Source organism: Sus scrofa, chromosome 7 (genome assembly GCF_054392235.1).
Source record: "Sus scrofa isolate SSC_HxYL_T2T_F1_AM1 chromosome 7, Sscrofa_HxYL_maternal_Yorkshire_Landrace_v2.0, whole genome shotgun sequence".
In the NCBI taxonomy this organism is placed as follows: domain Eukaryota; kingdom Metazoa; phylum Chordata; class Mammalia; order Artiodactyla; family Suidae; genus Sus; species Sus scrofa.
Window position 1 is genome coordinate 4,736,530 of NC_139389.1, and position 26,111 is coordinate 4,762,640.

Consider the following 26,111-nt stretch of genomic DNA (forward strand, 5'->3'; position numbering starts at 1 on the left):
TGTCTCAAGACCCTCATTCTAATCACACCTGCAGAGTCTCTCGTTGTCATGTAAAGGAAACTTTCACAGGTGCTGGCTTTGGACATCTTTGGGGGCCGTTACTTGGCCTTCGATAGAAGGCAAACGGACCGCAGAGGATAGGAAATTCTAGTGCAGGGGTCACAACCTCAAACGTCTGTGGGAGGGCCAGGCAAGCATGTGACAGGACTGAGCCAGTATCTGGGGACCTGGGGAAACCAGAGAGCATCTGCTGCCTAAAGGAAGGAGTTGCTCTTCAGCTCCTGCCAGACTTTGCCATGTGGGAATGCCGTGGCAAGAATGGCAGATCTTATTTTCAAAGAGGAGACGGAAATCTCAATTCTCACAGAAAAATCATTCCTTTAAATTTCTGGCAATAATTCAAAAACCTTTTAAACATCCTGTGGACCTAACAAAGCCGATCTGCCTCAGGTATGACTCGTAGGCTGTCATTTTTGACAGCTCTGCCTTACTGTCCAGAGATGATCAGATGATCAGCCTTTGTTTTCAAAGGTTAAAGAGAAGTTGTCCAACCCTGGACGACAACTGCTTAATTAGGGCCCTTTGAGTCTATCACGTCTTATGCTCAGCGAAATGGCATGGAATCAACCTTCTGTATTCCTGAGGTTGAGAAGGAAGGCCTAAATATTGGAGGATGAAGATACCCAAGAAGAGAAAATGACAAGTTTCTGCAAGTGCGCGACAAAGCACCGGTGAGTACACTTACACACCTCATCCCTGGGCTCAGCCTGAGGGCACCGCGACCCACCCTCAGCCTAGGTGAGAGGTGGCCAGCTTCACTGCGGAGGAGGTGGTGTCCTCCCTGGGAGACCCCGACAGCCCAGGCGGGGAGCCAGGCAAGCGGAGCAGCACCCCCTCGTGGGCGGAGGTGCTCACTGCTCCAGGCCGGGGAGTGGACATGGGACTTAGACCTGCAGTCTGTGTGGGCACTCCGGTTTTATTTTCGCCTTTAAAACATCTTTATTAAGGCGGAGTTCCCGTCGTGGCGCAGTGGTTAACGAATCCGACTAGGAACCATGAGGTTGCAGGTTCGATCCCTGGCCTTGCTCAGTGGGTTAACGATCCGGTGTTGCCGTGAGCTGTGGTGTAGGTCGCAGATGCGGCTCGGATCCTGCGTTGCTGTGGCTCTGGAGTAGGCTGGCAGCTACAGCTCCGATTCGACCCCTAGCCTGGGAACCTCCACATGCCTCGGGAGCGGCCCAAGAAATGGCAAAAGGACAAAAACAAAAAACAAAACAAAACAAAAACATCTTTATTAAGGTGTAATTTATATACAGTACACTGTACATATTTAAAGTCTACAATTTGACGCTCTGGCACATGTTATGCCAGGGCGGCCATTGTCACGATGAATGAAACGAGCGTACCCGCACCCTAGAATATTCCCCACGGGCCTCGGTCATCCCTCCTTCCCTCTTTGCCCACGACCCCAGCAACCACTCATGTGCTTTCTCTGTTGATCAGGTGGCAGTACCCAGAATTGCGCGTCACGGAATCTTACAATCAGCCTAATTACTTTGAGATTCATCCATGCTGTTGTCCGTACCAAGAGTTCATTTATTTTTTTGTTCTGATCACTTATTAGGATATGTCTGGTGGGGTTTTTTGCCTTCAAATTTTAATTTTTTTTTAAAGTACAGTTGATTTACAATGCGGTGTCTATTTCTGCTGTACAGAAAAGTGACCCAGTCATACATATGTATTTTTTCTATTATCCTCTGTCATGTTCTATCCCAAGAGATAGGACACGGTGCCCTGTGCTGTACAGTAGGCCCTGGCTGCCTATCCATTCTAGTATTTTTATTGCTGTACAGTATTGCCCCATGTGGCTATACCATCTTCTGTCCGTCACTTCACCAGCGGAGTTGTTTCCAGTTTGGAGCTATTACACATAAAGCCAGCCTGAACACCCACTTTGTATAAACACGTGCTTTCTTTCCTCGTGGATCAGTACACAGGCGTGGGTTGGCTGAATTACACGTTGCATACATTTAACTTTTAAAGAAGCCGCCAAACTGTTTGTCAAGTGATTGTGCCATTTTTCATTCCCGCCAGGAGGGTGTGAGGGTTTCAGCTGCTCTGCATCCTCCCCCACACTTGATAGGGCCAGGCTAATGCTAATAGGTTTGCAGGGGTACTCACTGGGGTTTTCATTTGCCTCAATATTGAATACGTTTTCCTGTGCTTACGTGTCATCCATGTGTCTTTTTGGTCAAGTGTCCAAATCTTTGCCCTTTTTTTTTTTTTTTTTTTTTTTTAGTGAAATCTTTGCTCTTTGTTTTTGAGTTCTGTGAGTCATATATACTCTGGATAAAAGTTCATTATCAGATATGTGACTCATAAATACATTCTTTCAGACTAGTCTTTTCATTCTCTTAATGGTGTCTATGGAAGACTCAAGATTTTTAATTTTGATGAAGTACAAATTGTCAATTTTTCTTTTCTGGATCATGCTTTTAGTGTCATATTTAAGTCACTGCCTAACCCAAGGTCACACAACTTTTTCCTGTATTTTCTTTTAGAATTTTTATACTTTAGCTCTTACATTTAGGCCTGTTATCCATTTTGAGTTATTTTGTATGTGGTACAAGGCATAAATCAAAGTGTTCTTTTTTGTTTTGAGTTCTCTGTGGTGCAGCTCATTAAGGACCCAGTGCTGTCACTGCAGTGGCTTGGGTCACTGCTATGGTGTGAGTTTGATCCCTGGCCCTGGAACTTCCACATGCCGAGGGTACCTGGAGGGGGAGAGGACCCCAAACAAACCCCCCCCCCCAAAGGCATTTCTGGTCTTTCTGTTTGATTGCTTGTCTGCAAATGGATGTTCAATGATTTCAGGACTATTTGTTGAAAAGACTACCCTTTCCCCACTTTGTTGACTTGGTGCACTTGTCAAAAAATCAGTCCGCTATAATTGTGTGGATCTGTTCCATTGATCTTTCTATTTTTATGCCAATGCCATACTCTGTTTATTGTAGCTTTAAGGCTTAAAATCAGGTTTGCTTCCAATTTTGCCTTTTTCAGAGTTCTTTTGACTCTTCTAAGCCCTCTGAATTTCCACATGACTTTTAGAATCAGTGTGGCAATTTCTATTTTTATTTATTTATTTATTTATTTTTGGGTCTTTTTGCGTTTTCTAGGGCCGCTCTTGCGGCATATGGAGATTCCCAAGCTAGGGGTCCAGTCGGAGCCGTAGCCACCGGCCTACACTAGAGCCACAGCAACACGGGATCCCAGCCGCATCTGCAACCTGCACCACAGCTCACGGCAACGCCAGATCCGTGACCCACTCAGCAAGGCCAGGGATCGAACCCACAACCTCATGGTTCCTAGTCGGATTCGTTAACCACTGCGCCACGACAGGAACTCCAATTTCTATTTTTAAAACCTGCTGGGGGAAGTTCCTGTGGCACAGGTCACAACTGCAGTGTGGATTTGATCACTGGCCCAGGAACTTCCATATACCACGGGCACAGCCAAAAAAACCCCAAACACACACACACACACACACACACACACACACACACACACACACCCCTACTGAGGTTTCGACTGAAATTGCATTGAATCTATAGTTCAGCTAGGGGAGAAATAAGTATTGAGTCTTAAGAGCCATGGAAAAGGTGTACCTCCTTATATATTTATATTTCATATTATCATATATAGTATAGTATATTTATACTGTCTTTATTTATTTAGCTGTTTTCTTTTTTGCTTTTTTGCTTTTCACAGTTGCGGGTGCAGCACATGGAATTCCCAGGCTAGGGGTCAAATCAGAGCTGTATCTGCTGGCCTACACCGCAGCCACAGCAACCCAGGATCCAAGCCGAGTCAGTGACCTATAACTACAGTTCACAGCAACGCCAGATCCTTAACTCAGTGAGCAAGGCCAGGGATCAAATCCAAATCCTCCTGGATACGAGTTGGGTTGGTTACCTCTGAGCCGCAACGGGAACTCCCAGCCTTTATTTTTTAATTGAGGTAAAACTGGTGTATAACCACTACATAAAATGGTAATGTGACGCCTGCACACACTACCTAGTGATCCCACTGAGTCTGGTTACCATCCAGCACCAATGGATCCCTTCCACCCACCCTGCCCTCCCCACTCCCTTCCCCTTCGGTAACCACCACTCTGTCCTCTATGTCTGTTTGGTCTGGTTTGTTTTGTTTTATTCACACTATCTTTCAGTTTTCATGGGGTGAGTTAGCGCTATACCAAGTTTGTGCTTTGGGGGATGCTTTCTGTGTAAGATGAGACCTTTGGCTTGAGCTTCGCTGAAAGCCAGCACAGCACAAATGAAACTGGAAGAAGGACGGAGGAAGAAGCATAAAAGAAATGAAGATAATAAATATGTGGAAAAACTTTGCAGAATTTAAAAACGCTCAGTTTGGAATGTTTCAAGCTCAATCTCATTCTAATGAGAAAGTTTATTTGATCCTTGATAGGTGTATGTATATGATTCATTTGGGGTGCATTCAAAAACTTCTGGATCAACTTCAAGCCCTGCAAAGTCACTACACTTGAATGCCATGGTAATGTCTCCCAGATATTCAGACGTTTCTCACGACTTCCTTACTCCACTCCTCGAAGTGAAATGAGTTCTGAGAACAGAAGATGAAACTCCCGTTGTTCGAGCAGTCCAGACAGTACCCAACTAAATGCATTTTGAAGAATAGGCTTGATGGAGTTCCTCTCATGGCTCAGCGGAAACGAATCTGACTAGCATCCATGAGGACACAGGTTCGATCCCCGGCTTTGCTCAGTGGGTTAAGGACCTGGCGTAGCTGTGAGCTGTGGTGTAGGTCACAGATGTGGCTCGGATCTGGCATTGCTGTGGCTGTGGCGTAGGCCAGCAGCTACTGCTGCAATTCAACGCCTAGTCAGGGAAACTCCAGATGGCGAGGGTGAGGCCCGAAAAGGAAAAAAAAAAAAAAAAAGAAAGAATGGGTTTGATTTACAAAACCTCCCATTTCCCTCTTTCCAGGAGTCTAAAGAATGAACTTAGCAAAAAGCCAGTGAGTGAGATATCAGCAAAAGTTTCCAAAAAAAATTAAAACTTAAGTTTTTTCAACTTACTGTGCAATCTGGGAATGGAATATCACAAGCCTTTGGTCAGCACATTTGATAATTTCTTCATATGATGTAACCTTGAAGAAAATTAGCTGAAACAATTATTCTGTGATAAATTCTAGAACATGTATTTAGTTTATTTTTTACGCTTTAAGACTCTGTATAAGGAGTTCCCGTTGTGGCTTAGGGGTAACCAAGCCTGACTAGTATTCATGGGGATGCGGGTTTGATCCCTGGCCCCACTCAGTGGATTAAGGACCCGGTGTTGCCATGAGCTGTTGTGTAGGTCACAGATGTGGCTCCAATCCTTAGTTGCTGTGGCTGTGGTGTAGGCCAGCAGCTGTAGTTCTGATTGGACCCCTAGCCTGGGAACTTCCATGTGCCTTAGCCGCAGCCCTAAAAAGCGCACGTGCACACGCACGCGCACACACACACACACACACACACACACACACACACACGACTCTGTATAAGTTGAAATTCAATTATACAACTCTGGTGAATGAAAGTTTTTCCAACAGGCCGAACAACTTTCTTATACTTTGACATCAGGACTACGAATACAAATAGAATTGTAATGTGTTTGTGCATCATGCAGAAAAAGTATCAAAAAATGGACAACTGTAGCCAGTCAACAATGATCCACACAAGCAGTGTGTGTATCAACTCAGGGGCACAGTTTACTCTGTTAAAGATAAAACAGTTTGGTTTTTTTGGTCTATTTTTTTTAGGGCAGCACTTGCGACACATGGAAGTTTCCAGGCTAGGGGTCAAAACAGAACTATAGCTGCTGGCCTACACCACAGCCACAACAATGCCAGATCCGAGCCATATCTGCAACCTACACCACAGCTCATGGCAACGCTGGATGCTTAACTCACTGAACGAGGCCTCATGGATGCTAGTCAGATTCGTTACTGCTGAGCCACAAGAGGAATTCCTAAAGATAGAAGTTTTTACACCGGAAACTAGAAGGCTATGTTGGCAAGATTTGGAATGACTCTGAAAATGAAGTAGCAGTAGTACTAAGACCTGAAACTGCTGACACAGAAGGCTAGAAACACAGCATTTTTCGCCTGCTTTTTGCTAAAAGGCTCTGGGCAAAGTCATTACGAGGTGAAGGGAATGGATGAGACCGCGTCACGTCTTCCCTCAGATCCTTTTTAGCTCCGCAATTCTATTGTGTTAATATCTGACATAGTTGGGAGGTGTTTTGGCCATGCCCACAGCATGCAGAAGTTCCCGGGCCAGGGAATGAACCCGCACCACAGCAATGACCCGAGCCACAGCAGTGACAGCAGCAGATCCTTAACCTACTGAGCCACCAGGGAACTCTGACATAGTTTTAAAAGACAAATACTTCTGTAAGAAAATCTGTACCTTATTTATTAAGTTGCCTAAATGTCTTTGATACTTGTCATTTTCCTCAGTGAGTCTGTTGCAGTAGTCTTCTTTGGACTCAAGGAGATTTCCCAGTTTTTCGATCTATGGAGAAACATAGGTAAAGACACTAACTTGGAAACTGCCATGAAAACCACATATGGGGAGTTCCCATTGTGGCACAGCAGAAACGAATCTGACTAGGATCCATGAAGACACAGGTTCGATCCCTGGTCTTGCTTAGTGGGTTAAGGATCCGGTGTTGCTGTGGGCTGTGGTGTAGGTCACAGATAAGGTTTGGATCCCACATTGCTGTGGCTGTGGCTGTGGTATAAGCCGACAGCTGCAGCTCCAATTCAGTCAACCCCTAGCCTGGGAACTTCTATATGCCTTGGGTGCAGTCCTAAAAAAGCAAGCAAACAAACAAACAAAAATCTGGAGTTCCCGTCGTGGCTCAGTGGTTAATGAATCCGACTAGGAACCATGAGGTTGTGGGTTCTATCCCTGGCCTTGCTCAGTGAGTTAAGGATCCTGCATTGCCGTGAGCTGGGGTGTAGGTCGCAGATGCGGCTTGGATCCCAGGTTGCTGTGGCTGTGGTGTAGGCTGGCAGCTACAGCTCTGATTAGACCCCTAGTCTGGGAACCGCCATGTGCCGTGGGAGCGGCCCTAGAAAAGGCAAAAGGACCAAAAAAAAAAAAAAATCCCCAAAAACATATGGATGCTAAGAACAAATGAGAACTGTAAGCTATACTTTATTCCAATGTTCACTTAAACTTATTCGTACCAAAGGTGAGTCGAGAGATGCTATGAGCCAGGTTTCAGTTAGACTGCACTCAGAGCAGGTTAGCAGAAATTAAAATGACGTTTTGGCTATTCTCCAATTTAACACTATGACCAGCTCTGCAAATAAACACCTGTCTGTGAAAACAAGTATTTGTGAGCCCCAAGTCTTCACTGCCTTCTTGCCATATGCAACCAAAGGGTAGACATATTTGATTCTTGCTGAAGCAAAGCACAGATGTGCCTGATGATGCATTTCCAGGTTTGATAAATATTCTCATGTGCATACATGAATGTTTTAAAAGGTTCAGCTCAACGTATGTCACATTCTGACTTGCAGTCCAATTTTTATTTGCAAAAGAAAAAGGTCAAAATTTTAAAATTGTATTTCTAAAAGTGATATCTAGGATTAATTATTAGGAAAGAGTATTCACAAGTTCCCTGAGCAGTTGCCTTAATTTTCAAAGAAATTATAGACAGAAAAACGACAGAAATGTTCCCATTAAATAACAATGTCAAGAAGGGCCATCAAGGAGTTCCAGGTTAAGAAACCAACTAACATCCGTGAGGATGCGGGTTGGATCCCTTGCCTCACTCAGTGGATTAAGGATCCAGCATTGCTGCAAGCTGCAGTGAAGCTCAGAGATGGGGCTTGGATCTGGTGTTGCTGTGTCTGTGGTGCAGGCCAGCAGCTCTGATTTGATCTCTAGCCTGGGAACTTGCATACACCACTGGTGCAGCCCTAAAAAGACCAAAAACAAACAAAGAAATCAGAATGGCCATCAAACTTCCAGCATTTATTTAAATATACTTATTTATATGTGCTTACATGTCTGTAGTGAAATCCCCTAGAGAGCCATGGCAAAATGAATTTGCTTCAGGAGTTCCTGGTGTGGCTCAGTGGGTTATGAACCCATCTAGTATCCATGAGGATGTGGGTTCGATCCCTGGTCTTGCCCTGTGGGTTAAGGATCTGGCGTTGCTGTGAGTTGAGGTGTAGGTCTCAGACAAGGATCAGATCTGGAGTGGCCTGTGGCTGTGGTGTACGCCGGCAGCTGTAGCTCCGATTTGACTGCTAGCCAGGGAATTTCCATATGCCACAGGTATAGCCCTAAAAATAAATAAATAAATAAATCAAACAGAATTTTAAAAAAATCTGCTGGAGAAACAGCAGCTTTTTTTGTTCTTTCTCTTGATATGTTACTGGGGATAATATCAAACTCGGGGTCCTATTCTTCTGGCTACATATATATTTAAGTAGGGAGGATGGATACACCTCAACAGATGACCCAAGGTGAGCAGAATTTAAAGATTTTTTTTTTTTCTTTTTTGGCCACACCTGCAGCATGTGGAAATTCCCGGCCAGGGATCAACCCGCACCACAGCAGTAACACCAGATTCTTAACCCACTGAGCCACCAGGGAACTCCTAAAGGATGCTTTAAAGGACATGTGTAGAAGTAGGAAAGGCTAAAAGCTCTCCTTTGCATCCCCTCACTGCATCCTGGAGGGAAGAATCCTAAGCTTCACATACCTTATAACATTTTACTGAAGCAACCGGGAATTCCTTCTCACTTCTATTTTTTTTTTTTTTTTAATAACACACTTAATGGCACTTTTTTTTTTTTTTTTTTTTTTTTTTGCCTCTTAGGGCTGCATCTGCAGCATATGGCGGTTCCCAGATCAGGGGTCGAATCGGAGCTACAGCTGCCGGCCTACACCACAGCCACAGCAACGCCAGATCCAAGCCGCATCTGTGACCTACACCACAGCTCATGGCAACGCTGGATCCTTAACTCACGGAACGAGGCCAGGGATCAAACCTACATCCTCATGGATACTAGTTGGGTTTGTTACCACCAAGCCACAACAAGAACTCCTAACGGCACATTTTGAATTTAATTGCTTTTAGGATCAAAGTTTTAACTTTTTTTTTTTTTTTAATGGCTGTACCTGAGGCATATGAAAGTTCCTGGGCCAGGGATTTAATCTGCTCCCTTGGATCCTTTAACCCACTGCACCACAGTGAGAACTCCCAAAGCAATAACCCTTTTAAGTCCTCAGATTGTTTAAAATTTGCTAACTTCAGTTTAAAGAAAGAAGAGCAAAGGAGTTCTTAAAGAATATTTATTTTATAGATAAAGAAATAGCTGTATAAAAGCCAGTTTTGGTGATTACAGTGAAAAGTAACCCAAAATCTTAAGTTTCTGCTAAAGAGTGTAAAGTTTAACCACTTTAAGGGCACAACTGTCATACAATAAAGTGCATGTATTTATAAAGCATTCAGGTTGATAAGTTTTTATATATGAATACAACTATGAAACCATCACCACAGTCAAGGTAATGGACATAGCCATTCTCCTCCCACCAAAGTTCCCTCTTGCCTCTTGATCACCCCTGCCTCCTGCTTGTCTGTCCTTCCCTGACGCTTATACTCTATGACAGCCCAGGCGAACACCCACCTGCTTCCTGTCACTATTGATTAGTTTGTCTTTTCTAGAGTTTTATGCAATAGAACCAAGCAGTATTTACTCCTTTCTGGCTCTTTTCACTCAGCATAATTATTCTGAGACGCATCTAGGTTGCATGTGTATCAGTAACGCAACCCTTTTTCATTACTGACTAGTATTCCATTGTATGGATATACCACATCTGTTTATCCATTTACCTGTTACAGACACTTGAGCTGCTTTCAGTTTTTGGCTATTACAAATAAAGCAGCTAGGAACCTTCCCATACAAGTTTCCATATGAACATATGCTTTCAATTATCTTGGGTTAAAAAAAAAATACCTAGGAGTGGAATGACAGTAGGTATGTGTTTAACTTTTTATGGAACCACCACGTCTTCCAAAGTGACCGTACTTTTAACGTTCCCCCCAGTGGTGCGTGAGAGCTTCAGATGTTCCACATCCTCACCCATCCTTGGTAAGGTCAGTCATTTTAACAGACATTCAAATAGGTGTGTGGTGGTATATTCAGTGTGGCTTTAACTTGCCTCTTAATGATGCTGAGTCTCTTTTCAGGTGCTTATTTGCCACCCTTCTTAGTGAAGTGTCTATTAAAACCTTTTTGGCCCACTTAAAAAAGTTGGTTATTTTTGAGGATCCTTTATATATTCCAGATACAAGTCCTTTATCAAATCTGTGATTTGCAAATATTTTCTCCCACTTTGTGACTTATCTTTTCATTAAGAGTTCAATATATTTATTTTAAAGTTTTAAAAAATATTTCAGGGAGTTCCTGTCGTGGCTCAGTGGAAATAAATCTGACTAGTATCCATGAGGACGTAGGTTTGATCCCTGGCCTCACTCAGTGGATTAAGGATCCAGCGTTGCCGTGAGCTGTGGTATAGGTCACAGATGGGAGCTAGGATCTGGAGTTGCTGTGGCTGTGGTGGAGGCTGGCAGCTACAGCTCCAATTAGACCCCTAGCTTGAGAACCCCCATGTGCCATAGGTGGTAGCCCTAAAAAGACAAAAGACCAAGAAAAAATTTTTCAAAATGGAAAAGTTTTAGAAGACATGGTTTGTTAAAATCAAAACACTGAAAAAGTCTAAAACATTTTTATGAAAGGATATCAAAAGGTACCTTTTAATAAAATAGACCTAACCAGATCTCTCCACCCAGGTGCCTGAGGGCTGCCGGCAGGCGAGGCAGGAGGCTCTCCCATCTCCCCAGCTCGAGGTTCCAGTGCGGCCTGCCCGCTGTGCTGGGGCAGGTGGTGTAAATGCAGACCCACGGGCCTTGCCAATCATCTTGAAGAAGCGGACTCCAAGGGCAGGGCTGAGTTCCGTGGGAGCAGCACCATGTCTGGCCCTGTCCACAGCAGCATACATTCGACTGCAGTAGAAGAGGAAGTCCTCTCCGAAAGCTGCGGCCCGGTTGTGAGGACAGGCAGAGGCAGGGGAGGGCTGGCTGCTGGTGCGGGATGGGGCCCTGTCCGTCCAGGTGGGATGCTCAGACATGAAGTCCTGCAGAGGAAGACTTCTGGGGTTGGGCCCCTGTATTCTAGATTTGTGGACATACTTCCAAGTTAATAGTATATTAACTTGCCCAGTATGTTATGAGGCACTGAAATCCAAGTCACTAAAGAAAATGAGGTCAACACATCCTGTGTTAGTTTTCCATTGCTGCTGTAACAAAGTAGCACAAACTCTGTGGCTTAAAGCAACACACATTTATTATCTTACATTTTTGCAGTGTAGGGGTCTGACAGGGCTCCACTTGACAAAAGGCAAAGTGCCAGCAGGGCTAGTTCCTTTCCGAGGCTTTAGGGGAGACCTTCCCTGCTTCCAAAGGCCACCCACATTCTCTGGCTGGGTCCCCGCCGCATCTTCAAGCCAGCAATGCTGGTCCGTGACAGCCGTCAGTAGTTACATGTCTCCTGCCCTTGAGGGGAAACATCTCCACCGTCAAGCACAGCTGGGATTAGATGGGGCCCAGCCTGATAATCCAGGACCCTCTATCTCCACACCTAAAAGTCCTGATTTAACCACACTGCAATGTCCCTTGTGTCCTAAGTGCTAGCTTCCCTGTTTTATTAAGGGACACAAAGTCCCTTTTGCATGTTCCAGGACTAGGGCGGGGCATCTTGGGATGGCCAACTGTCCCACCGCACACCCTGGAGACATGGCTGTGGTTATTTTCTTGTGGAACCCTTTTTTTTGTGTTTTCTTTTGGAAGCCAGCTGGAAGGCAAAGCGGGGGGCCTTTCTGAGGATGGAGGAGGTGAGGCGGTGGAGAGAGCAGACCACAGGACGAGAAGAACTGTGCAGAAGGACCAGAGGCAAGCGGTCGGAGGACCGCAAGAGAAGCATGTGACGAAGCATCAGAGGAGGAGGTGCGAGCCCCCAGATTTACCTCTGGCCACCAAACCTTCTGGCCTGGCGTTTCCTGGAGAACTGGGAGTGGGCCTTCTGGAGCACACTTCTGCATTTCAAAACCAAAGCCCTCTTTATGCTGGAAGATTCCAAACACACCCCGAAGCAGACGAGAGGACTATGAGCAATCTCCAGGTACCACTTCACTCCAGCAACTACCAACGCTTCCCAGCATTTGCTCATCTGTCACCAAGCTCCCAACCTTGCTCTCACTCTGCCACCTTCCCAAATTGGGGATTTAAAATTGAATTAGCCATGGTGTTAATTCACTCATAGATATGCTTCTCCATATGCATCACTGACAGAAAACGGCTTTAAAACCACAGTGATGACAGGATCACGTCTGCTAAAATCAACAGTAAACTCTCGATACTGTCCAGCCCCAGGCGGTCACCTCAGGAATCTGTCTGTACAGTGGGTGTGTTCAAACCGGGCTCCACACACAGTGCATCCGCTTGATTCGTCTCAAGGCTCCAATCCCTCTGAGTCTAGAACCTCCCTTGTCTCCCTTTCTGTGTCAATTGTTTATGGATGAGAACTTTTCAGGTTCTGGATTTTTTTCACGTTCAACTTAAAATGTTCTTTATCCTGTCAGCTGGTGGTGTGGTCTAGACGACTGCTTTCAGACTGGGTGGTTCACAGCCTGCTGAGGGACCCTCTCACCGTCAGTGGGGCTGAAGTTGATGAGAGGGCTCCTCTGTTTCCTGTGAGTCTTCTTTTCCTTTTTCTTTGGCCGCCTCCCAGCATATGGAGTTCCCGGGGCAGGGACCAGATCTGAGTCACAGCTGTGGCAACGCTGGATCTCTAACCCACTGTGCCAGGCCAGGGATCGAACCTGCATCCCTGCACTCCCACGAGGCCGCCAATCCCGCTGCGTCACAGCAGGAACTCTTCCCATGAGTCTCGAACATAGAAGTTTTAGTAGCCAACTATAAGCTGTCTATATTCCCTATTTTATTCATGGATGCAAAATGCAATTTTCTACAGGTATCTTTTCTTTGGCTTTTAACAGCTTAAATTCTTCGGTGAAGAACTCTCCCTCATGGATTATTTGGTTTCTCTGAAATACAGTTTGTACAAGAAAGACTGCAGCACTTGTTAAAAGTGACACAGTGTGCCTGGGACGCCTGGATTTGTTTTCTCATTCCAGCTTCCAGCCGGGAGATCAAGGCCCACTCTCGACATCTCTCATGCCCGAGGCACAGAAGCTGCTGATGGAGGCAGAGATCCCTGAGTGCTCTCCTCTCGGCCCCCACGTCCATAGGTGACTAGTGCCCAAGGCCCACTGCCAGCCCGTTCAGTGCCCCAGCTTCTCCCACCTGGACATTGTCCGTTTCGCCTCTGAGCTCCAGTCATTCCACGACCATCCCCTCTGTCAGATGCTTGTCACTGTTTATCTCGTTTTTAAAAACTTTCCCCTCGCGCCTTATCAATAGATATCTATGCACCACATCTTCTTTTCTAGATTCCTTAGAAGCAGGGCTTATGTTTGATTTAGCTTTCTATCTCCATAGTGTGTAGTCTTGCTTAACCTTTCATGGAAAGTCATCATTACTTATTTAATGGGAAAAAATTAGTGAATCAGAAAAGATGAACCCTTTAAGTCCTCCTAACATGGGAATTTTTTTTTTCTCTTCAAGATGAATGAATATGTAAATGAATTTAGTACAAAATGCCTTTTTTTTTTTTGCTTTTTAGGGCCACACCCACAGCATATGAAGGTTCCCAGGCCAGGGGTCCAATCAGAGCTGTAGCCACCAGCCTATGCCAGAGCCACAGCAGCACCACATTCAAGCCGCATCTGCGACCTACACCATAGCTCATGGCAACGCCGGATCTTTAACCCACTTAGCATCCTCATGGATCCTAGTCAGATTTGTTTTGGCTGTGCCATGGCAGGAACTCCCAAAATGCCAACTTTTAGAAATTTAGAAAAAGGATGATAGATTTCTCTAACTACTAATAGTAAATTAACCTCGTTTTCATTAGAGTGCGGTCCAAATGGATTGTAACTTTCTAGATGCTGAGATATTTTTATTTTCTTCTAACATATTTTCTTCTTTCATCTGCCTTTATCTTTTCTCCAGCTTTACTGAGATTTAACTGACATAACCTTGTGTAAGTTTAAACAACGTGTTGATGTGATACACAGACACACTACACAACAATCGCCACTAACCCACCCAGCATGTAATTACCATTTTCTTTGTGGTGCCACCTAAAGTACGGGTGACGTTTCCCAAAGCACCCCTTAATCACGACTGTTGTAAACACCTACTGCTGTACGCGTGGCAAAAAAATTACACATATTTTTAAATTTCTGCATTCTGAAAGAAAGATATCTGATCAAACAAATCAGATGGGACAATATTTAAAATTTCCAAACTTGAAAATGCAAATGTCAATTGTATGTTTTTGTGGGTGAATAATACTGCCTCTATGCCAGTGTATGACCAGTCCAATGAGCAAAGCTTTTGAAAACTGATAATTTCCTAAACTTATGAATAAAATGAGATTGCATATAAAAATGACAGCAAAGCCACAAAAGGTGTTTCTTACCAAGAAGTCGAGCTCTTTGTTCAGACTGTGGTACTGATCCAGTTTGGCTCCCAGTGAGACAGGCACATCTCCGACATCCTTGGCTTCACTTGAATCAACGTCTGTAACCTGAAATGAAACACACTTGTACTCACTTCCCACAGATTCACATGTCTTGGCACATCTGACAATGAATACTAATATTTTCAGCGGCTCCAATAACAGACTGTGGAACTCAGAGCAAGAATGATTTCAACAAATTTACCAAGAGAACATACGTACTGAAAATTGTATTTTTCTATACGAAAGACAGTACATACTCAATGTTTTTGTTTCTGGCATGTGGAAGTTCCCAGGCCAGGGAGTGAAACCATGCCTCAGCAGCAGCCCGAGCTGCGGCAGTGACAATGCCAGATCTTTAACCCACTGAATACATAATGATTGTTAAACTCACCTCAGTAACCTGATCTTGAAATGATTTTTCATTAGCAATTAACTCTCTGAAAGTTGTGATTCTCTCTTTGTGTTTCAGTAGCTAAGGAAAAAAGCATTTTCTAGGTCAGAGAAGAAGAGGAAATAAAACTACATTCCAACACAATTATAATAAAATCACCAAAGCATGCACCGTTCAATCCCTGGTCTTCAAAAGGCGTATTATTTGTAAAGCTCCTCTGTAGAAGAAGGGTCACACAGCAGGCCTGAGACCGCTGTCCTCAGAAAGGCCTGCTGGCCAGGCTGCCCCTGGTTGGCATCTAGGAAACTGGATGGAGGAGGGTGTCCATCATGTCCTGGTGTGAAGGCTCACCCCGTCTAACCTACAGAGAATGTGGTTTAGGCTGAACGCCTCTCCTTCTGGAGGGTTTGGAATTTGGGTGCGTAGCAGGCAGAGGGTGCCTACATGACCAGCCTCCAACGCCAGCCCTGGACAGCTTCCCCGGGGACAAGACACGCGGGGCACAGCTCACTGCAGGGGAGTGAAGGGCACCTGCTGCGACTCGCCAGGCGCCCGGATCTAGGCTCCTCTGGACTTGGCCCCGGTCGCCTTTTCCCCTGGCTGACCTTGCTCCGCACCCCCTTTCTGCTGTGTGTAGTAACACAGCACAGGTGTGAGGATGGCTGTGAGTCCATCACTGCACCTGAGGGTGGGCTTAGGATACAGAGCTCAGCCTAACAGTCAACTGTTTTCAAAGCCAGGCTGTTAAAATTCTTTAAAGAAAAAAAAACTAGCCAACTTTTTCTAGATTCAATTTATAGTCGTATCTTTTTCTTTTTTTTTTTTTTTTTTTTTTTTTTTTTTTTGTCTTTTTGCGTTTTCTAGGGCCGCTTCCTCGGCATATGGAGGTTCCCAGGCTAGGGGTCTAATCGGAGCTGTAGCCACTGGCCTACGCCACAGCCACAGCAACACCAGATCCAAGCTGCAATGCTGGATCCTTAACCCACTGAGCAAGGCCAGGGATCGAACCCACAACCTCATGGTTCCTAGTCGGATTCATTAGCCACTGAGCCACGAGGGGAACTCTGTCATTTCTTATTGGTTTGTTTCTTACATATAGTAACAGTAAGTCTTAATATTCAATATTCCAACTTCTCCAAATATCAGTGAGGTAAAGCATGCTGCACAGAATATGATTTTACTGTGAACAGTTTCCAAAAAGAAAGCAAAAATGCTAATGAATCCCAATGTAACTATTACCCAGCTTCAACTATTAACAGTTAATGATCAATCTCATATCATTAAGTCCCCAACCACTTCTTCCTCCCCGCGACTCCCTTCATGGACTCAAATCCTAGACATCATATAATTTCCCCTGCTAATATTTCAGTAATTACGCAGAAATTTACCAAGAGAACATAAATATCTGAAATTGTGTTTCTGTAACATCTTGCTCAAACCCTCTCTTAAGGCCTCAAGATCTGAGACTTGATGTCCGATATCTTCCACCCAGTCCAGGGTAAGCCCCTAATAGGCACTCAACAAACAGGCTTATTTTTGAAGCCTGGTTTTTCTTTTTTCTTTTTAGGGCTACCCCTGAGGCAAATGGAGGTTCCTGGGCTAGGTCGAATCAGAGCTGTAGCTGGTGGTCTACACCACAGCCACGGCCATGTCATGTCTGAGCCATGGTTCACAGCAAGGCCGGATCGTTAACCCATTGTGCAAAGCCAGGGATTGAACCTACATCCTCATGGATGCTCGTCAGATTCGTTTCTGCTGAGCCGTGATGCGAACTCCTGGTTTAAGCATTTCTTAATAGAAATTCTTAATAGAAATATTAAGCTATTAAGCTTTTTTTTTTTTTTTTGCTTTTTAGGGCCACACCCACGGCATATGGAGGTTCCCAGGCAAGGGGTCGAATCTGAGCTATAGCTGCTGGCCTACGCCAGAGCCACAGCAACTTGGGATCCTGGCCATGTCTGCGACCTACACCACAGCTCACACCAACGCTGGATCCCTGACCCACTAAGCGAGGCCAGGGATCAACCCTGCCTCCTAAGGATGCTAGTCAGATGCGTCCGCGCTGCACCACAACACAGGCACTCTCGCTCGACTAGGCTGAGTTTTGAAGGCTGGCTAGCAGTTTTTCTGCAGGTCCATTTGTTCCTTGGTCCTTTTCTTTACAGGTTCCCCAGGAGACAAGGAGAGTCCCCAGAATGTCTGCAACAAATTTTCTATCCACCTCAGTTCAGAGAAGTTATGTCCTGTTAGCACGGGGCTAAACTTGATGCCCAGGTTTAAACATGTTTTTATTCCTTTAGACAAATTCACCGTGTCCGCCTTCCTCTCAGGTTAAAAACACCACACATTCACGTCCTATTAGCGATTTTCCCATTTCACTCACTCTCGCTTTTCTCTCTCCGCCTCTGCGCCACTACGCCAGGAAGAGAACGGCTGAAGAAATTCCCAAAGCCTCTTTCCCTAACCTTGTCCCACTTGAGAAAGAAAATGTTTTCAACGTATCCATTATTAGGTGATAAGGCTGTAACACCACAGGAATGTCAACATACACTCTTCTTCAGGAATGAGCAGTACCGCACAAAAGTGAAAAAGTAATCATACCGATTTTTGGTGATGAATGAGGTTTTTTTGTTTGTTTGTTTGTTTTGGCTTTTTAGGGCTGCACCTGTGGCATATGGAAGTTCCCAGGCTAGGGGTCAAATCAGAGCTACAACTGCCGGCCTACACCACAGCCACAGCAATGCCAGATCCGAGCCGTGTCTGCGACCTACACCACAGCTCACGGCAACACTGGATCCTTAACCCACTGAGCGAGGCCAGGGATTGGACCTGTATCCTTATGGATACTAGTCAGATTCGTTTCTGCTGAGCCATGATGGGAACTCCGAGGTTTCCTAACACATACTTGCGCTATAAAACATGTCAAATATTCAACAATAAATCTCCTTAGTGAGGGCCAGAGTGAAGGGCATCCTGTCTCCTGAAATAATCCTTCTAAAAATCCAAATTTTTGGAGTCTCTATACTTTTACATTACTCTTTTCTTTGACTTTTTTTTTGTTAAAAATGATACAATTTTTTAGAATGAAGAATAAGTACAGTACCTCTTTATCTAAAAGGTTCTTTTTAAGATGAAAACTCTTCAATTTCTGTAGCATAATATCACTAACTTCCTCACTCTCTTTGAAATGTTCGGCATCGGGCTTGGTGAGGTCCTAAGGGTAACATTTTGAGAAGCTATATTAAAAAGTTTTCAGTAAAGCCAGGAGTTCCTGTCATGGCTCAGTGGTTAACGAATCCGACTAGGAATCATGAGGTTGCCGGTTCAATCCCTGGCCTTACTCATAGTGGGTTAAGGATCCAGTGCTGCCGTGAGCTGTGGTGGAGGTCGCAGACACAGCCCAGATCTGGCGTCGCTGTGGCTGTGGAGAAGGCCAGCAGCCACAGGTCCAATTAGACCCCTAACCTGGGAACTGCCATGGATGTGGCCCTAATAAGCAAAAAAAGAAAAAAAAAAAGTTTTCAGTAAAGCTAAAAGGAGAAAGGAAAAGACACAAGTGAAACAAATCTTCCTTCCCAAATAAGTGGCTAAAGTGAAAGAGGTAAAATAATACGGAACTCAATTCTCAACTGCTGATCCTAAGACATCTAACAAAGGGTTAGTGTGGAAAGAATTCATAGAGAATCACAATTGTACCAAACTGCTGTGGGGACAAATGAGTATAACCCCGGGAAGTCAATACTCATTGATAACACTATAAATGTTTACACACTCCTACGTACTGTAGCCTAGTGAGTTTACAAATCCAAATTTCAGACAAATGGTTACACCCACCACCAGAGCAGTCAGACATCTCCAACAATACTGAAACTCTAGGCACTTCACTGGTACCCAGAATGAAGATTCTTATTTGTTTTTTTTTGCTGGTCATAAAATATTTATTAAGGCATGCTTTAGGGAATGTAGTGAATACAAAATTTAGGATCACAATATGAAGCAATTTCAATCCTCTCAGAAAGTCAGCCCAGTCCTCAAATGCTCTGCAGGTAGAAAACCACTGGTGAGACTCACTAAAAGCAGTTTGACTAGAACAGAAGAGGCTTCTCAAGAACATTTACAACTAGATCTGAACACCTCGTTTAAGTGCAAAAACCACACATTACACTAATGCAGCGACAATGTGTTCATATTGTTTTCATTAGTAGTCAACTTGCATAACACACCAGGAAAAAGCACAATGGAGCTCACAAAATCGACTAAAAAATGAATCTGTCCTTGCAAAACATGCAACGGAATGGAATGAAGATACTTGTACCAATACAACCGAAGAGTCAAAAGTGCATGCATTAGAGGCAGAGTCCCTGGTTTGCAGCTGAGTTCTGCCACTTACCTCTGTGTGAGACTCTGAAGAAGAAACTCAACTATTCTCAGTTTGTTTTTCTGTTTTTTTTTTTTTTTTCTAAAGCCCGGTTATGTAAAGAATGGTATAAGGATTGCATGGGATAAGCCGTGAAAAGTAGGGGAAACTGAAATGCCTCCAAGGATAGGCTGGGAAGTCAGCAAATGTTTGCTGAGTGCCTCTCAGGGGCTTACCCGGGACCGGGTGGACGATGTTGGACATGGAGCCTCTGAGCTCGAAGCCTTGAGCAAACAGACATTTGTCTGGCCTGGGATGAGATCTACGAAGAGGGCTGATGGCTCAGTCCACCACCGAGAGGTCTGGTAGTGAAGAAGCGGCCAGCAAACAAGACTGGGAAGCAACGGCAGCCTCCAGTGAGACCGGAGAAAAGCCAGCAAGCAAGGGAGGAGGCAAGTGTGTGAAGAGGCAGGCGGGGCGGAAAAGCTCGCCCCGGAGAAGAGACGGTACCGTGTGCTCAGACTCGACCCCTTAAAGACGAAACCTGACGTGGATGCCATGCCGCTAAAACTGCTTCGCTTGGTTTCCAGCATTCAATCAATGCCGCTGTCGGACAAACTTTAGCTAAAAGAAAATAGGAACATTGCAAACCCTTGTCCCCAGATTTTGACTCAGAGCAGAGTACCTAAGTGCAAAAAAAAAAAAAAAAAAAAAAAAAAAGGAAGAAAAAAGAGAACTCAATATTTTGAGAAGCCATCCAGTGTAGTGTCTGAAAACCCCCAGAGCAGCCGCGAATATCACCTAAGGCTGGGAAAGGGGATTTTACGTGGCCAGGTCCCACGAGGTGGGCAAGCCAGGGCTGGAACTCCCTGACACTAACTTGGTTTTTCATTCCGCTGACATACTCAGCTCCGCAAGGCCCACCCCCCCACTAAAGCCACATCTTAGAGACCATTTGTGTGGACAAATACCCATCACCAGGAGCAGCCTGCGTAGAGCACAAGGGATGTCTCTGAGGGAGTTTTCCTGAAAGTGGAAGCACTGGGGAAAGGGTTCTGCCTGATGTCCTTGTTTGTTTAAAATCTTATTATTGTACATTCACAGAAATTAGGTGCTGAGGGAAAGACAAAGAGAAGCACAGGAGGAAGGAAGATCCGATCGATTGGTTTAGGATGTGTATTTTTTCTTCCTTTTTTTTGATAACTTAATTGTTCAATCTTGATACTTCTTTCCTAAATTTTTTTTTTTGTTTTAAATTACCTGGCACGTGAGAAGTCCTATCATCAGAGCCAGAAGATTGCAAATTTTTGAGGTCAGCTGAGAAGCTCTTTTCCCATCTGGGGGATTTTGGCTCTCCTCTTCACAGGGCGAGTGATTCCAGAACAAATCAGAATGTACCATCTTTGCATCCTACATGTACACAATTCAGATTCGTCACAAATAAAGAATCTGGATTACAATTTAGGTAACACGCTGAATAAAATACCAATCTCATAAACTCAAAGCAATGGTTCTCGAACTTTTTTTTTTTTTTTTTTTTTGTCTTTTGTCTTTTTGTCTGTTGTTGTTGTTGTTGCTGTTGTTGCTATTTCTTGGGCCGCTCCCGCGGCATATGGAGGTTCCCAGGCTAGGGGTTGAATCGGAGCTGTAGCCACCGGCCTACGCCAGAGCCACAGCAACGCGGGATCCGAGCCGTGTCTGCGACCTACACCACAGCTCACGGCAACGCCAGATCCTTAACCCACTGAGCAAGGGCAGGGACCGAACCCGCGACCTCATGGTTCCTAGTCGGATTCGTTAACCACTGCGCCACGACGGGAACTCCTCTCGAACTTTTTGATTCTCAGGATGCCTTCATACTCTTAAAAATTATTGAGGATCCAGAGTTCCCACTGTGGCTCCGTGGGTTAAGAACCTGACACGGTCTCTGTGAGGTTGCAGGTTCGATCCCTGGCTTCACTCAGCGGGTTAAAGATTCAGCCTTACGGTGAGGCACAGGTCGCAGCCTGCATTGCTGGATGTGGTATAAGCTGGCAGCTGCAGCTCCAATTCGACCCCTAGTCCAGGAACTTCCATGTGCCAAGGGTGTGGCCCCAAAAGGAAAAATAAAATCATTGCAGGTCCCCAAAACCTTTTGTTTACCTGGTTGAGAATCCAGCACTGTCTCTGTGGCAGTGTGGGTCTGATCCCTAGCCTGGTTCAGTGGGTTAAAATCTAGCATTGCTGCAGCTGTGGTGTAAGTTGCAGCTGCAGTCTGGATTTGATTCTTAGCCTGGGAACTTTCACATGCCACAGGTGTGGCCATTAAATATATATATTTGTTTACTAATTTATTTAAATAACAATAAGTCCATCATGAGTAAATACAACTAACAATTTAATACAAACTTACATTTTCCAAAATAAAAAATTAGTGGAAAGAGTGGTAGTGTTTACACTTTTTGCAATTTTTTTTTTTTTTTTGGCAGTGCCTGGGGCATGGGGAAGACCAGGGACCAAACCTGAGCCACAGCAGTAACAATCCCAAATCCTCAACTGCTAGGGCCACCAGGGAGCTCCAATTTGGCTTAATAGAGGACAGCTGGATTCTTATATGTGCTCCCCACATTCCATCAGCCATGAAAGCAATTACATCACTGCACGTCACATAGCTTCTGGAAAACTCCACTGTACACTCAGGAACAGTGAAAAAGCCAATAAAATCTTATTATCATGAAAATGCTTTTGACCTCAAAGATACTCCTAGAACACACTTTGAGAAAATGGACCTAAAGTTAATGAAAAGCAAAACTAAAAGCAGAGTAAAGAAATTGATTATTCTAGGAGTTCCCGTCGTGGCTCAGTGGTTAACGAATTCGACTAGGAACCATGACGTTGCGGGTTCGATTCCTGGCCTTGCTCAGTGGGTTAAGGATCCAGCATTGCCGTGAGCTGTGGTGTAGGTCGAAGACATGGCTAGGATCCCAAGTTGCTCTGGCTCTGGCGTAGGCCGGTGGCTACAGCTCTAATTAGACCCCTAGCCTGGAAACCTCCATATGCTGCGGGTGAGGCGCTAAAAGCCAAAAAACCAAAAACAAAAACATAAGAGGAAAGTATTTTCCTGAAAATCTTTAAAAATAATATAACTATTTACTTGCAAACACCACTCATCCTGATTGCAGATTCATGAGGGTCCTCTGGGGACATCCTCAAGGCAGTAGATCAGCCCAGTTTAAGTTACTATAACAAATATAAAAATAAACATCCATTTTTCTAGCTCAGATTAGCTTTCTTTCAAAGTAGAGTTAATAAGATGTACTATAGATATTTTAAGGCAGGCTTACAAAACTGGAATAGAACAGATATGCTCTAGCTTGTGAAAATTATCACTACCAGGACATGCTTCCGATTTTTGTCTGCCAAAAAAGCCCTTTGAATGCAAATACAAAATTAACAGCCTCTCCAAACACTGACACGAGGCTCTCATGTTTTATTTTGTTCTGTTTTGCTTTTTAGCGCCATACCTGTGGCATATGGAAGTTCCCAGGGCAGGGGTCAAATTGGAAGTACAGCTGCTGGCCTGCACCACAGCTACAGCAACTCCAGATCTGAGCCTCATCTGTGACCTACATCACAGCTCAGGGCAATGCCGGATCCTTAACCCACTGAGCAAGGCCAGGGATCGAACCCGCATCTGCATGGATATTAGTCGGATCCGTTTCTACGGTACTGTGCCACAACAGGAACTCCATTATCAGGTTATTATTGCTATTATTGCTTTCTAGGTCTGCACCGCAGCGTACGGTGGTTCCCAGGCTAGGAGGTGAACTGGAGCTACAGCTGCCAGCCTATGCTGCAGCCACAGCAACACAGGATCCAAGCTGCATCTTCGACCTACACCACAGCTCACAGCAACGCCGGATCCTTAACCCACTGAGCAAGGCCAGGGATCGAACCCGCAACCTCATGGTTACTAGTCGGATTTGTTTCTGCTGTGCCACAATGGGAACTCCATGTTCTCAGGTTATTTTTAATGTTAAATAGATACAGTGTGGTGATCATTTTGCAATATATACAAATATTGAATCTTTGTTGTACATCTGAAATAATGTTATATATCAATTACATCTCAATAAAAATGTTTATAAATTTATACAATTACTATGTGATACAATATAGGTTTGTTTTATCTTATAAACCAAATATGCAATTGTATTATTTAGCTTTATTTCTGAATAGGCAGTATGGTATGAAAAGATTATCCCCACTTAGAAAATTTTTCTCAAAGGATGCTTCAGATGATTGGTCATGGATACCCACAAAACTCCCCCATTAATTTTCACTCCTACCAAAATAATTCCAAGAGGCCAGGAATGGCTGTTTTTTAAAGGGAGTACCCAAGAACCAAAGAAACTTCTCCAAACCTGTGGTGCATTTTCCATTCTATCTCTCTTTTTTGTTGTTAATAATTCTTCCTGCCAACAATGTGTGTATAGGCCAGGCCAGAATATGCATCAGCAGATTATTAAAAACCCATGAAACTCTGGAGTTCCCATCGTGGTGCAGTGGAAACGAATCTGACTAGGAACCATGAGGTTGCGGGTTCAGTCCCTGGCCTCACTCAGTGGGTTAAGGAACCAGCGTTGCCATGAGCTGGGGTGTAGGTCGAAGACACAGCTCGGATCTGGTGTTGCTGTGGCTCTGGCATAGGCTGGTGGCAACAGCTCCGATTAGACCCCTCGCCTGGGAACCTCCATAAGCCTTGGGTGTGGCCCTCGAAAGACAAAAGACAAACAAAACAAAACCAAAAAACCTCATGAAATTCTGCATCAGAGATTCTGCATCGAGATGGTACCTTTGCCATATCTGACTCAATTATTTCTTCTAAGTGTTCCGTGAGCTGAGCCACCTCAATGTTGGGGTCATAACTTTGCTCCGTGCTCCTGGCAACCTGCTGCTGAAGTTTTGCATTTTCATTTTTCACTTCGTTTATCTGCTGCTGAAGTTTTGTATTCTTAGCCTTTTCACTGTCGGATATGAACTGCAAATTCTGAACTTGAGCAACCACTTTATCAAGCTCTGATTTCAGTTTCTGTCTTTCATCCAGGTTTGCCTTTTCGTGTTTTTGAAATTCCTCCTGTAAAGACAGGAACTCTTGTTCTCGGTTTTCTTTTTCCCTTTTCAACAAACCCAGTGCAGAAATGATGGCCTTTTCCAAGTCTCCTTTGAGCAGCTGCAGCCTCTCTACCTCTTCTTCCTTCTGGCTTAAGGCTCTGTCCATTGCTATACACTGATGTGCAGCTTCGTTTTTCTGCTGGATTTCAGTCAGGTACCGTTCCTGTAGACTGACATAACTGCCCTTCGTCTTCTTCAGCTCCAGCTGTAAGGTGTCCTTTTCAATCCTCGATTCCTGAAGATGTTTTTGTGTGTTAGCTAAAATCTCGTGCAAATTCTGCAACGTCTTCTCCGTGTCAATCCGCTCCAGCATGACTCTGTATTTGTCTTCAATTAATTTTTCCACGTCCTCCTTGAGCTTATTGATGATGTCCACAGACACCTGCTGGTTCGCAGCCTTCATCTGTAGCTCTTCAACCTTCTTCTCTAAATACATGTTGCTACGCCGGAGGTCCTGGATCAGAGCGTGCTGTTCTCTGTTAGTACGTCTTAATTTCCGCAGGGCTTCATTTAAAGCCATGTCCTCCTCTTCTAGAGGTGGTGAGCTCTCCAAGCTCTGCTCTGTGTTGGACATCATGCAGTTCTCCCACGATGCCTCACCACTCCAAGACATGCCTCCAGGAGACCTAACTGAGACAATCTCTGGACACTCTCTGACCTCCACTGCGACTTCCTTCTGCTGCCTAACTGACATCTCTGGAATATCAGTAGAATTCTCCATTCCTTTAGAAGAACCTGCAATCTGAATAGTAAATACAGTAAGCGGGAAAGAGGAGAAAGATCATGAGCGTTGCAGTCAGACAGAGTCTCGAGTCCTAGATCCTTAGTTTTGCTTTCCTCAGATCTAAACAACAATGACCATATCTACTCCCAATAACAATATCTGCCTAACAAAAATGTTGAATACTAGTTGCTAAATGCTATATAGCACCTAATAGCACAGCTGAGCACAAATAGGAATATGATAGAGATAATATGCATTACATTTAATTTTACAAAAAAAATTTAAACTTTGGATACTCTCACCATTGCCTGTAACACAAACTTTTTTTTTTTTTTAAGGGCTGCACCCATGGCACATGGAGGTTCCCAGACTAGGGGTCTTATTGGAGCTACCACTGCCGGCCTATACCACAGCCATAGCAACACAGGATTCCAGCCGTGTCTGCAACCTATGCCACAGATCCTTAACCCACTGAGCTATGCGAGGGATTGAACCCGAAACCTCATGGTTCCTAGTTGGGTTCCTTTCTGCTGTGCCATGATGGGAACTCCCACAAATTTTTCTAAACAAACGTAAGATAGTTTCTTTGACTTCAAGTGAATTAAAATAAGTTTATTCATTATCCTAAGTATACAAAGCCTCTTTTGTTCATTTACTTTTTTTATTGAGGTAACACTGGGTTCTAACATTACATGTCTCACACGTACAACGCATTTCTCTACAGTGTGCTCACC

General features: G+C 44.4%; 1 protein-coding gene and 1 long non-coding RNA gene across 31 annotated transcripts in view; one reads left to right on the forward strand and one right to left on the reverse strand.

Annotated features, from left to right (window-relative positions):
- Positions 1 to 26,111, reverse strand: part of CAGE1 (cancer antigen 1) — a 58,548-nt gene that overhangs the window by 10,943 nt on the left and 21,494 nt on the right. For 4 of the 30 annotated variants that reach the window (XR_014809554.1, XM_084967325.1, XM_084967324.1 and 1 more), the window contains exons 3-8: positions 24,334 to 25,395; positions 20,760 to 20,909; positions 15,143 to 15,223; positions 14,710 to 14,817; positions 6,491 to 6,595; positions 5,117 to 5,187 (exon numbers count right to left, since the gene is read on the reverse strand). Coding sequence is in view for 29 of the 30 variants with exons in the window: in XM_084967325.1 (XP_084823451.1) it covers positions 5,117 to 5,187; positions 6,491 to 6,595; positions 14,710 to 14,817; positions 15,143 to 15,223; positions 20,760 to 20,909; positions 24,334 to 25,395 (1,577 nt within the window). In the remaining variant the exon portion in view is untranslated. Of the gene's footprint in view, positions 1 to 4,435; positions 4,642 to 5,116; positions 5,203 to 6,490; positions 6,596 to 11,433; positions 13,211 to 14,709; positions 14,818 to 15,142; positions 15,224 to 18,245; positions 18,357 to 20,759; positions 20,910 to 21,857; positions 22,529 to 24,229; positions 25,396 to 26,111 lie in introns of those variants that run through there. The other 26 variants (XM_084967322.1, XM_021100145.2, XM_021100157.2 and 23 more) reach the window with 20 other exon arrangements.
- On the forward strand, positions 239 to 15,320 carry LOC146401161 (uncharacterized). Its single transcript, XR_014809556.1, has 2 exons — positions 239 to 731; positions 10,899 to 15,320. It is a non-coding gene; the product is annotated as an uncharacterized LOC146401161 (long non-coding RNA).